This window comes from Suricata suricatta, chromosome 17, assembly GCF_006229205.1.
Source record: "Suricata suricatta isolate VVHF042 chromosome 17, meerkat_22Aug2017_6uvM2_HiC, whole genome shotgun sequence".
Lineage (NCBI taxonomy): Eukaryota > Metazoa > Chordata > Mammalia > Carnivora > Herpestidae > Suricata > Suricata suricatta.
Window position 1 is genome coordinate 46,420,105 of NC_043716.1, and position 12,396 is coordinate 46,432,500.

Genomic DNA, 12,396 nt, shown 5'->3' on the forward strand with positions numbered 1-12,396 from the left:
GTCTTGTTTCTTTGGTTTGTGACCTTGAATCATTTGTGTTTTCTCCATTGCTTCATCATATTGCCTAGTCTGTCCTTTGACCTTCTTGCTTCCCTCTTATAAAGACCTAACTAGATAATCTGGGATGATTGCCCATCTCAAATCTTTCACTTAGTCACATCTGCAAAATCTCCTTTGCTCTATCAGGTAGCATGTCTACAGTTCCAGGGATCAGGGTATGTATATCGTTGGGGAAGCATCAGCCTACCTCATCAGTACAGTTTCAGTCTTAATCAGCTGATACCCTCTGCTGGGTTCTAGAGTTGGTAGCACTGACAGGAGAAATGGCTCTCATCTCCCTCTAAAAACATATCCCCCATGGTTTTCCATCCCTACCTCTTAGAGCTCATTGATGACGGTAAGAACAAGGAGTCTACTTTACCCAGGCATAAGATGTTCATGCATCTTAGTCAAGGCATAACTGGGTAATGTTTCTTCTTAAATGGGCTCTTCCCCCACCCCCAGCTTTATTAAGATGTAATTGACATATAACATGGTGAAGCCAATAAGGTATACAACCTAATGATTTGTTTTATGTATTTACTGCAATACAGTTCCCACAATGAGGTTAGTTAACACATCTATCACCTCACATAGTTTAAAAAAATTGTTTGTGTAATGACAATTTCTTAGTATTTACTCTCTAAGCACTTTTCAAACATATATACAGTACAATTTTCTTAACTATACTATACATTACATCCCCAGAACTTATTTAACTTATAACTGGAAGTTATACTCTTTAAACACCTTCACCCATTTTCTCCACTCCCCTCAACCACTCCACTGGCAAGCTGCTGTCTGTTTCTAAGTTTGGGTTTTTGAGATTTCATAAATGAGATTATACAGTATTTGTTTTTTTCTGTCTGACTTACTTCACTTAGCACAGACAGTGCCTTCAAGGTCCATCCGTGTTTTTGCAACTGGCAGCATTTCTTTCTTTTTTTATGGCTGAATAATATTCCTGTGTGTGTGTGTGTGTGTGTGTGTGTGTGTGTTCCTTTTTATCCACATCTTCACCAATACTTGTTATCTCTGTTAGAGAAGAGCCGCTCTAGGTGTGAAGTGTTATCTCATTGTGGTTTTAATTTGTGTTTCCCTGATGTTTAGTGATGTTGAGCACCTTTGACTATCTGTTGACCATTTGAATATCTTCTTTGGAAAATTACCTTTTCTGCTTCTCTGCCCATTTTTATTGGATTATTTGGGCTTATTTTTCTATTGGTTAATAAAGATTCTTTATATATTTTGGATATTAACCCTTATCAGATGTGATTTGCCATGTTTTCTCCTGTTCTGGAGGCTGTCCCTTCATTTTCTTGATCATTTATTTTGCTGTGCAGAAGCTTCTCAATTTGATGCAGTCTAACTTGTTTCTTTTTGCTTTTGTTAAAGTTTTGATGTCATATTTATGAAATCATTGCTAAAACCGATATCAAGGAGATTATATCCTGTTCCCTTCTGGGAGTTTTTAGAATCAGGCCTAACATGTAAGTCTTTAGTGAATTTTGAGTTGATTTTTGTGAGTGGAGCAAGATGGAGGCCCAGCTTCATTCTTTTGTATGTGAATATCCAGTTTTCCCAACACCATATATTATAGAGACTATCATTTCCCTGTTGAGTAGTCTTGGATTTCTTGTCAAATATTAGTTGGCTGTACATGCATGGATTTGTTTCTGGGCTTTAAATTCTATTCTATTGGTCTGTTTTTTGTTTTATTTTGTTTTGCTTTGGTTTTTGGTTTATTTAAATGGCAGTATCATACTGCTTCAACTACTATAGTGGGATTTCCAGGAAGCACCCTGCAGTGTGGAGGACCTGGGTGTCCGCCACGGGCTCTCCTTTTCCCACGGGAGAAAGCACGGTGGCTCCGTTGGCGCAGTGTCATGCGGCCTGACGTTGCTGGGTGACCTGCAGAGTGCAGCCACTCCTCTTACCTTCCTCATGTACTCTTCCCAGTCTCCGTTGTCCAGTGGGGGTGCTTCACTCACACCCTTGGGTGTGGGATTTTCACAATGGTATCTTGGTGAAAAGGCTTTGCAGTGAAACCTTCTGTGTTCCAGAGATGAATAGAAGTTTCATCTAGAGCTAAGTATCAGAGCCCACAAACAGAAAGTAGACTGTATCTTATCAACCCCTGTGTGGTGGGCTGATTGGTGACTCCCCAGAAAGATAGGTCCATATCCTAGTCCTTGGAACTTGTGAGTGTCCTTATTTAAAACGAGGACCTCTGCTGATGTAACTGAGTTAAAGATCTTGTGGCGGGGCCTAAAAACAATCACGAGTATCTTTATAAATAAAGAGAAACAGTGGAGAAGGGACACAGAGGAGAAGGTGATGCAAAGATAGATCAGAGAAAGAGACTGTCACAAGCCGAGGAATGCAGGCAGTCTCCGGAAGCTGCAAGTGCCAAGGAATGGATTCTCCCCTAGAGCCTCCAGCGGGAGGATGGCCCTGCTGACTCTGGAGTTGAGACTTTGGGCCTCCAAAAGTGAGAGAGAATAAATTCCTATTGTTTTAAAATACTCAGTGTTTGGTAATTTGTTATAGCAGCTGCAGGGAACTAATACACCGAACTACTTTCCTATGTAGCTCCATGGGCTTTGTTGCTGGATACCCTCCGCCTGCCCTGCATCACGTCCTTAGTACTGATAACCTCACCAGTCACCCTGTCCTTCTGCGCAGCAAGAACTTTTTAGCTACCACCGTTCTCTTATTCATGTATGAACTATCCTTTCACTTGATATTTTGGATATCATTCAGTTTGCCTTCTATAGTTTGTCTTTTTAACACTTAACTACTTCTCTTCCTTTTGTATCTGAATTTACTTGTCTCTGCCACCTTTCCGAGGTCATTTGATGAACTGAAAGAGCAACTTTTGGTGTCTTTCATTCCAACTAGATAATCCCAAAACATTCCTTCCTCGACACTGAAAAATCTATACATGTTAAGTACAATTAACATGCAGAGTATACACCCTTAATTAACTATAGTTGTCAGTTTTGCCTCTTAATTAGTTTTTACTTTCCCTTTAATATTTTCCATTAGAAACCTATAACTTGTTGGGAAAATATGTGCAAAAACTCTTAAATTGCAAAGAGCTATATATAAGCCTATCATCACCATCATGATTATCATCTTCATCATCACCATCATCATCATCATCATCATCATCAATTTAGAAACCCTCCCTCCAGGTCAAAAACACCTGTAAGGCACATACTGTAACAACAAGGAAGTTCCTGGTGGTGGAGTCAGTATAGTCATTTATAAGCAATGTATGGATTGGATTCTTTAAGAAGTTGGATGGTAATGACTTTTTCAGGTCATTCTCCATTAACAGAACCCTAAACCTGGTTTGAAAATAAAATACCCAGAAAGCAAATGTTACCTAAGGCTTCTTTCACTGCATGAAATTTGATAAAGAACAAGTGGTTCTCAATCACACATGATTCTGCTCCTCCAGGGCATAATTTGGCACGTTTATAGACATTTTGCGTTTGTTAACTTTGGGGATAGGACATTGTCACTGGGATGTAGTGAATAGAAGCCAGGGATACTGCTAAATGTATCCCAATACACAGGACAGGTCCTCCCAACAAAGAATGATCTGACCAGATGTGTCAATAGGACTGAAGTCCAGGAATTTGTTATGTTCCATGGTTTTATTCTGGTTCTATCTGGATGATATAATTGCACTATATATGTAGTATGCTCAAGGTATGCAATATAATATAAGAAGACATGGTTGAGTCCCCACATCCTCTATTCTCCTAGGCTCAAAGAGATTTCATTATCCTAGAAAAGACAAATGTAGCAATTAACAAACAACTGTAATAGTGTGTATAAAATGCTACAGTAGCAGTATATAAAAAGTGCTGACAAGGACAAAAGAAAGAGCTAGCAGTTCTATCCAAAGACTTGGCATTTAAGCCCCTAAAGAATGAATAGTAACCTACCAGTCAAAGCAACTAAGCAAGGAGGTTCCAGTTTACATTATGGCAAGTAAGCTCCTATCCGACCAATCCTCCCACAAATACAAGCTCTGAACAAGATATAAAATACAACTACCTGATGCCTTGGAGAACAGATAAACATGAAGAGATCGTGGAAAGTAGTACATGTTTGGAAGCATTTATTTACCTGCATTTGGTACCACTTGGGATGGCTAGTCTTGGGTAGATAACTGTGGTCTTAGTGCTTGAAGAACCAGATGAAAGAGCAGGGCAACCACTGAGAACTAAGATGGAGAGACGCCCAGGAAGTAAAGTGAGCAAGTAGAGGAGGGGAGCCCAAATTCTTTGTATGATCTTGGTCCATATTTCTGCATGATCCCTGAAATATGCATGGGTGGAGAAGACTCTAAACAGCCCAGGGGAGACCAAAAGAGCCGAACTTTTCTATGGACTTCTGTCTCCTACAGAGGACACAGAATTTATAGTTTGTATCTAGCCAAGTGAACTGCCTGCTAAAAACAGGTAATTAAAGTGAACCATTAATACCATTCAAAGGAAAATAGCAGAATCCACACACTCTACAGTGGTTCATTCATAAAGACACAAGTTAAAAATACCCGGCACATGAAGAAACAGGTAACATGGTCTATTTATTCTTAAGAGAAAATCATCAACGGATTCCATCTCAGGATGAATTTGATGGTAGGGTTAGCAGATTAAAAAAAAAAGTAGCTGTTATAGTGGTGCTCAGGACATTAAGAAAAATTGGTAGTGATGAGTGAGAAACAAGGAAATCTCAACAGTGATAGTGAAAAATCCAACATTTGAAATTCAAAACGTGGGCTGAGTATAACAACAGAATGGAGAACAAGACTTGATGAATGTGAAAACAAATTGCTAGAAATTAGCCAATTTGAGGACAAAGAGAAAAATGTACGAAAATAAATAAATGAGCTGCGGGGGCTGGCAAGACAACGATGTATAAAGTATATTTTCGTCACATAAGTAGAGGGAAGAGGGTAATAGAGGCAAAAATATTTTAATACCTAATAGCCAACATTTTCCAGTTTCATAAAAGACAAAATGATATTGACTCGGGACGCTACACAAAGGCCATGCAGGTAACTGCAGAACAGAACAAAAGGAACCTTCTGATCACAGCCAGACTAGAGATCGCGTCATGGAATCTCACTGTGGTTTGGAAGTGCGTTTTGTGGATAACTTACTCTAGTGAGTGACCTTTCATGTGCTCATGGCCAATTGTGTATCCTTTTTGGAGAAACATCTATTCAGATTCTTTACCCATTTTTATGTTCTTTATTTTTCAATAAAAATATTTTCAGTAAAGAACTTAATGAGAAAGATTCTTTATTTTTGATATTTTTGAAAATTTTATTCTCTATTTTTGAAATACGGATCTGTAAGAGTTCTTTATGTATTCTTAATACAACCTCTTTTCAGATATATGATTTGCAAGTATTTTCTCCTATTCTGTGGATTTTCTTTTCACTTTTGATGACATCCCTTGCAGCACAGGAGTTTTTTAAATTTGCTGAAGCCGTTTATCTATATTTTATTTTCTTGTTTATGCCTTTGGTGGTACTTCTAAGAAAGCTTTGCTTAGCTCAAAGTCACAGAAATTTACTCCTGTTTTCTTCTAAGACTTGCCTATTTATTTTAGCTCTTGCATTAAGGTCTGTGGTTTGTCTTGAGTTAATTTTTGTGTGTTGTATGAAGAAGGAATCTACCTTTATTCTTCTGCAAATGAATATCCCGTTGTCCTAGCACCATTTGTCTTAAAGATTGCTTGTTTCTCCAGTGCATTGCCTTGGCACCCTTGCTGAAAATCTACTGATCACCAATGTTAGGGGTTTATTTCTGGAATCTTAATCCTGTTCCATCGATGTATGTGTGTATCCTTATGCCAGTAGCACCCGATTTTGATTAACCAAGCTTTATAATAAGTTTTGAAATCAGGAAATGTGAATTCTTCAAAGTTGTTCTTTTTTAAGATCGTTTTGCCTCTTCTGCGTACCTTGCATTCCCATATTAATTTTAGGGTCGCTTGTTAATTTCTGCCACATGCCACCTGCGATTTTGACAGGGACTATGCTGTCTCTGTAGATCACTGGAGGAGTCTTGTCATCATTCCAATATTGAGAGGAATACTAATTTCCAATTTTTCGTACATTTCTTTCAAATGCTAAGGTATTTGCAGTATTGAACAAGAATTTAGCAGGGGCCACTAGTCTTAGCAGCTGTGTGAAAAAGAAGCCAAGGAATTTCCTTAATTTATCATGCTTGGTGAAAGGTGTTATTTTTAGTGCCTTTTAAGTCATAGTTGTATCTTAATGCTTTTGACTAACTCACTGCATTCCCTTTAAGCACCAATCAGCGGCCGTGAACGTAGATACTGAGCTGCTTGGGAGTCTTGTTTTCCAGCCCGGCTGGAAAGGGGACTCTTCTCACTGTTCTTCAGAGTTGTTTGAAGTTTCCTGTTTTGTTTTGTTTTTCTTGGAGTTTCCCGTGGAGATGCCACGCTGGCAGCAAACGAAGTATCCTGTAATGGGAAGCCTTATAAATATATGTTGGATCCTTGCCATCATTATCAAAAGTGCTGGTGCAGAAATGTGCAAAGGGAAGGTTTTCAAGGTTGGCCGGCACAATGCAAATGTTAGCTTGAAAAGCTCAAGAAATACCAAATTGTAGTCTATTAGTCTCCTACATTTTATTGCCTTTTTGGAATAATCATGCACTTCAGAACATCCTTTAATCTGAGCTGGCTTGTGGTTGTATAAGAATGCAGCTTCTTTTTTCTTTATGCTTTAGATTCTCCGACGAGGAAAATTTACTACATTTTATAAATAAATCAGAACTAAAAAGCAAATTTTTCTTCCCACCTTTTTATCTTCAAGGAGGCCCTGCTTTAAGGCATATGAGTGATGTATTTATACTTGGCCCCACAACGGGTTCCACTGGAGAAAATAATCTTCAAAGTCTTTTTTTTTTTTTTTGCTTCTTGCAGGACACCATTCGGAATCATTGGTAAGAGGGAAAACTGTACTTAGTAAGGAGCAGACCTTTCTCTTCTTCACATGCTGAAAACTTCCACTTCTACTTCATTCCTTTGATAGAAATGACAATGGATCCTTCATTAAAATGAATATCATCTCTTTCTTTAAAATAAGATGGATATTTTATTTCTAGTAAGAGAGAAGCTTCCTAAATATTTGTGGAGCTCAAGGTATTTATCATGATTTACACTGAGTGAGTGAGGCCTTTGATATTTAGCTTACTACCAGCAGGTGTGGTGGGACTAGAAAGATTTCTTCATCTCCCCATTATTGTTATTTAATATATGACACTGTTTTCTATTTGTAGATCAGGATAGAAATGATGAGTGAAAATGTGCCTTACTGCACTAGGCTTTATCCTAACAGTATTTTATTTTATTTTATTAAAAAATTTTTTTAATGTTTATTCATTTTTGAGAAACAGAGAGAGACAGAGTATGAGTGGGGGAGGGGCAGAGAGAGAGGGAAGAGAGAATCCAAAGCAGGCTCCAGGCTCTGAGTTGTCAGCACAGAGCCTGATGCGGGGCTCGAGCCCATTGACAGCAAGATCATGACCTGAGCTAAAGTTGGATGCCCAACTGACTGAGCCACCCAGGCGCCCCTCTTAACAGTATTTTAAATATGGTCTGTGACATTTACCTGATTATAAGTAAAGTGTATGACTTTGATTTATGTGGCTATAGGCTTGTTATAAAGCAAATGGCTAAACTTGGTAGGTAAGAATGAAATGATAATAGAGAAAATATTTGCCCTATTAAATTGAAAGTGTTTAACTAAAGGGCTCATGTGGATATTTGGGCAAAAAACATAAAATAACTGACTTTCAGCATTCATAGAATGGAGTGGATATGTCAGCCATTGGTCATATATTTTATAACACGTGTTTGCAAAACTTTCTTTTGGCTAAGTAACAGTACATAATTTTTAAAGTATATGATAAATGAATTTTTAAAGTTTTCAAATAGTGTCCAATGTTCTTTCTTTTGTGTTTAGGAACAGACTGACCAAGCACAGTAAACTGAAAAATTGTAATCCTAATATGACATGGTCTTTTCAAATTCTTTTAGGAGGCTTAAAAAACGAAAGAGTTACGTAGGATGCGTGAGTCATTGTAGTCCGTGGATAGTTCTTGTGCCGCCTACCCCCAAACCCCTATGAGGGGACAGTATTCATCGACTCTGGTGGCCTTTTCCTTTGAGCCTGGCCTCTGAATCCTTTCAACAGAGCGTTCTAGGCAGCCCCCTTTAGTCATTTGGGTCTATCACACGAGAGAAAACGTCCACTGAACCTTTGTGACAAAATGTTTATAGCAAATATCCATCGCATTTGCCAACCTGAGTGTGGGCACCCAATATCCTTTATATGACTTTGGTTGTTCTCATAGGTTGTTTTAGTGTTCAGATATTTGAATATTTCAACAACATATTCAATGTTTGTGTCAGGAAAACCCTTGTCAAGGCTTCCTGCTTCCTGGGCAGGGTTATGTAAAAAGGATGAAAATACCCCAGACCAAAATTCTCTCTTGTCGTCACAGTGATCAGTCTTTTGTGCGGTGATGTCTCCTGAATCTTCAGGTGAAGTCTTCAGTATAACATCCAGTAGTTAATCACTATTGTCTAGGAGCTAATATTAACATTAAGTGGCAAAGAAACAAAACATTAAGGCCCTAGAATTTGACAACCAGTTAACTTTGCGGTTGTTTTAACATGTAAGTAAAATGGAGGACAGCAAGATATTCAGGTTCCTGTTGAACAGTCACCTAAAGTAAACGACTTAAAGAGAAGCTTTTTAAAACGTTCCAGAAACCTGTACCACATTGCTGTGAAGGGCAGTGACCAGGAGCCACATCTGGCACACAGCCCGACCTAGAGCGGCTCTGCTCTCCTGCAGGGCCTCACACACCTTGGGGCCGAGTGTTCAACCCTTAGGGCATTAAAATAGCTCCACCTGTGAAACCGACATGTGGAAAGGGGTTTCCGTGGAAACGCTGCGTGTTTACCAGGGGGTGTACTGGTCTGGTCGTCTTCAGGTAGAAGGCTGCGTGGTGGGGATGAAGAGGGGGACACACGTTGTACAGAGTGAAAAGTTAAGGGAAGGTGGATGTGGAACACGTTCTCCCAGGGCGCGTGCGCACAGCCCCTTATTTGCAGATACTGTCCAATCGGGTGCGGGGAGGGGAGACTCGAAACTACGCGTGGCCACATTTTCTTACGGAGGGACCGGAGAATCCTGCTGCGATGGAAACTAGATGACACTTCTCAGTATGTTTGCATTAAAGCTCTGAGAAAGTTTTTAGTGTTTGTGGAGAAAGTTTGGTTATTTTGATATTTCATATCACATGTATGTTCTCATTGGGAAGCCTAAAATTATTGTGTTTTAGAGGGGTTTTTAAGCTCAGATCTGAGTAACTCAAAAAACTCAAATTACTATATGCACACATCTCAAATGACAGTAGCATCATGGTTTGGATTCTCCACCCCCTCCCCCAACCCCATCATAGTATTTCTCTGAAATTTAATTTGTGGGGGTGCCTGGATGGCTTGGTCCATTAAGCATCTGAGTCTTGATTTTGGCTCAGGTCATGATCTCATAATTCGTGAGATCGAGTCCCACATCAGGCTCTGCGCTGACAGTGGGGAGCCTGCTTGGGATTTTCTCTCTCCCTCTCTCTGTCCTGTACCCTGCTCGTGCTTGCTCACTCTCTCTCGTTCTCTCTCTCAAAATAAATAAACAAAAAACAATTGGATTTGTATGAGTTAAATCACTCCACCACCCACCCCAGCATCCTTTGGTATATTGTAGTTAATGAGATCATGTTTATATATCTGTAAACTTTCGTATTTAGGGAAGATGAGCCAAGTTAATCTTACTCATGATATCTCAGTCTGCTCAGGCTGCTCTAATGCAATATCACTGACTGGGTAGTTTATAAGCAACAGAAGCTTATTTCTCATAGTTCTGGGGGCTGAGAAGTGCAAGACCAAGGCACCAGCTTGGCTGTGTTCTGATGAAGGCCTTTTTCCTGGTTCATAGCTGGCGTCTTCTCACTGCGTCCTCACCTGATGGAAGGAACATCGGATCTCCCTGGAACCTCTTTTAGGAAGAGCACTGATTTCACTTGAAGGGGACACATTCAGACCATAAAGCGTGGCATCTGGAAAATCGGGGAAACAGAATGGTAGCCAGCAGCATGAGCTCAGGGTCAGATGGCCAGACCGGTCCTGGCTTGCTCCAATGCTAAATGTGCTGCCCTCGAAATCCTCTCCAAGCCTCAGTTTCCTGTTCTCTAAAACTAAGGGTATAATAATACTTTGATACCCATTTGCCCTGAGAATAAAGGAGAGAAGACATATAAATATTTTGCACAATGCCCAGCATGAGTCTGAACTCCATATTAGCCATCATTAACTTTCATGCATTTATAACTGAAAGCCTTTATTTTTTTCCTTATATTACTATGCAAAGATTTCTCTTATTTTTTGAATCCCTTTGACCAGAGAACTTGAGTTCAAGACGTAAAGAAATGAGATGGTTATCAGTAGGCATGCCTCCTGCAGGGCAGTGGAGCAATCTCTGGCCGCCATGTTGCTGTGTGGCACCTGTCACCCGACAGGTCCCCTGCTGCCAGGCGTGCATATTAGAGATATTTCTAATGGTGTGTTGCTGTTTTAAAATTGAGATGTAAGTTCATCCTTTTAAAGTACAAATTACATGAGAAAGAATGAAATCTGGCCATTTGTAGCAAAGTGGATGGACCTCGAGGTCATGCTAAGTGAAATAAGTCAGGTGGAGAAGGACAGATACCATATGTTTGCACTCATAGGTCTAACAGGAGAACAGGAGAAACCTAATGGAGGACCATGGGGAGGGGAAGAGGGAAAGAGAGTTGGGGAAAGAGAGGGACGCAAAACCTGAGAGACTATTGAATACTGAAAACTAACCACGGTTGAAGGGGGAGTGGGAGGGGGAAAAGAGGTGGTGGTGATGGAGGAGGGCACTTGTGGGGAAGAGCCCTGGGTGTTGTATGGAAACCAACATGACAATAAACTATTTAAAAAAATAAAACAGAATAATGCATGTACAAAGGAAAAAAAATACTAATAAAAAGTGACTTAATGAAAATAAAAAAAATAATAAAGTACAAATTGCAGCAGATTTCAGTATATTCACAAGGATGTGCAACCATCCCCACGATCTGATTCCAGAACGTTTTCATCACCGGAAAAGACACCCTGTATGCATTAGCAGTCACTCTTCGTCCCCCCTGGCCACCCTCCTCCCCCAGCCTCTGGCCACCACTAAACTACTTCCTGTCTGTAAGCACTTACCTCTTCTGGGTTTTTCAGATAGATGGAATCATACGATATTTTGCCTCTTGTCTCTGGCTTCTTTCATCCTGTGTTCCAGGTTCCTCCATGTTGCAGCATGTGTCAGGCTGTCAGTGTTGTTTTTTTTTTTAATTTTTAAAAATGTTTATTTCTGAAAAAAAGAGAGAGAAACAGAGTGTGAGCAGGAGGAGGGGTAGAGAGGGAGGGAGACGTGGAATCTGAAGCAGGCTCCAGGCTCTGAGCTGTCAGCACAGAGCCTGACACCGGGCTCGAACCCACAAACCATGAGATCATGACCTGAGCTGAAGTCGGACGCTTAACTGACTGAGCCCCCCCATGCCCCCCAGTACTTCCGTGTTTTCATAAAGGCTGAATAATATTCCATTGTACAACTACACTACGTCTTGTTTATCCATTTATCAGTTGATGGAGCTAAGTGGTTTTAAATGCGTTTTGTTTTTAAGAAAATCTTCGGAAGCAGTTTGGGAGAAATCTTTGAATGTCACCATCAGAACGCTCTCTTTTTCTGGAGACAAAGTATTTTGTTGTCAACTTTTGAAAGGGAAGTTCTGTAGAATTGGGATCAAAGACTTGCAATCTGAATGTTATTTTAGAGAGGGTTACACATTGCCCTTTCACTCAAGCCTCGTCCTTTCATTTCACATTTCAACTCTGAAGCTTCTCTGGACTTTTCTAGGGAGAAAGAGGAGCAGCTGACTCGTGTGACTGAAGTTCAGAGGTTGCAGGCCCAGCAGGCAGATGCCGCCCTGGAAGAGTTCAAGCGGCAGGTGGAACTGAACTCCGAGAAAGTCTATGCCGAAATGAAAGAGCAGGTGAGGAGGCCGCCGTATCAGGTTTTCGAAAGTCCCTCTCTCAGTAGGAAGGCACATTCTGATCTTTAGATGACAGACACATATTTACTTCCAACAAAAGTTTTATCAAAATTAGCCATACTATTGGGTCACAGGTTCAGATTGAAAAAGGGGTATTAGCCCTGGC

General features: G+C 40.2%; 1 protein-coding gene across 1 annotated transcript in view; it reads left to right on the forward strand.

The window, feature by feature from the left end:
• CEP112 (centrosomal protein 112) overlaps positions 1 to 12,396 on the forward strand; it is a 408,254-nt gene that overhangs the window by 151,875 nt on the left and 243,983 nt on the right. Inside the window, exon 18 of the mRNA XM_029927075.1 lies at positions 12,095 to 12,230. Within this exon, the coding sequence (XP_029782935.1) occupies positions 12,095 to 12,230 (136 nt within the window). The remainder of the gene's footprint in view (positions 1 to 12,094; positions 12,231 to 12,396) is intronic.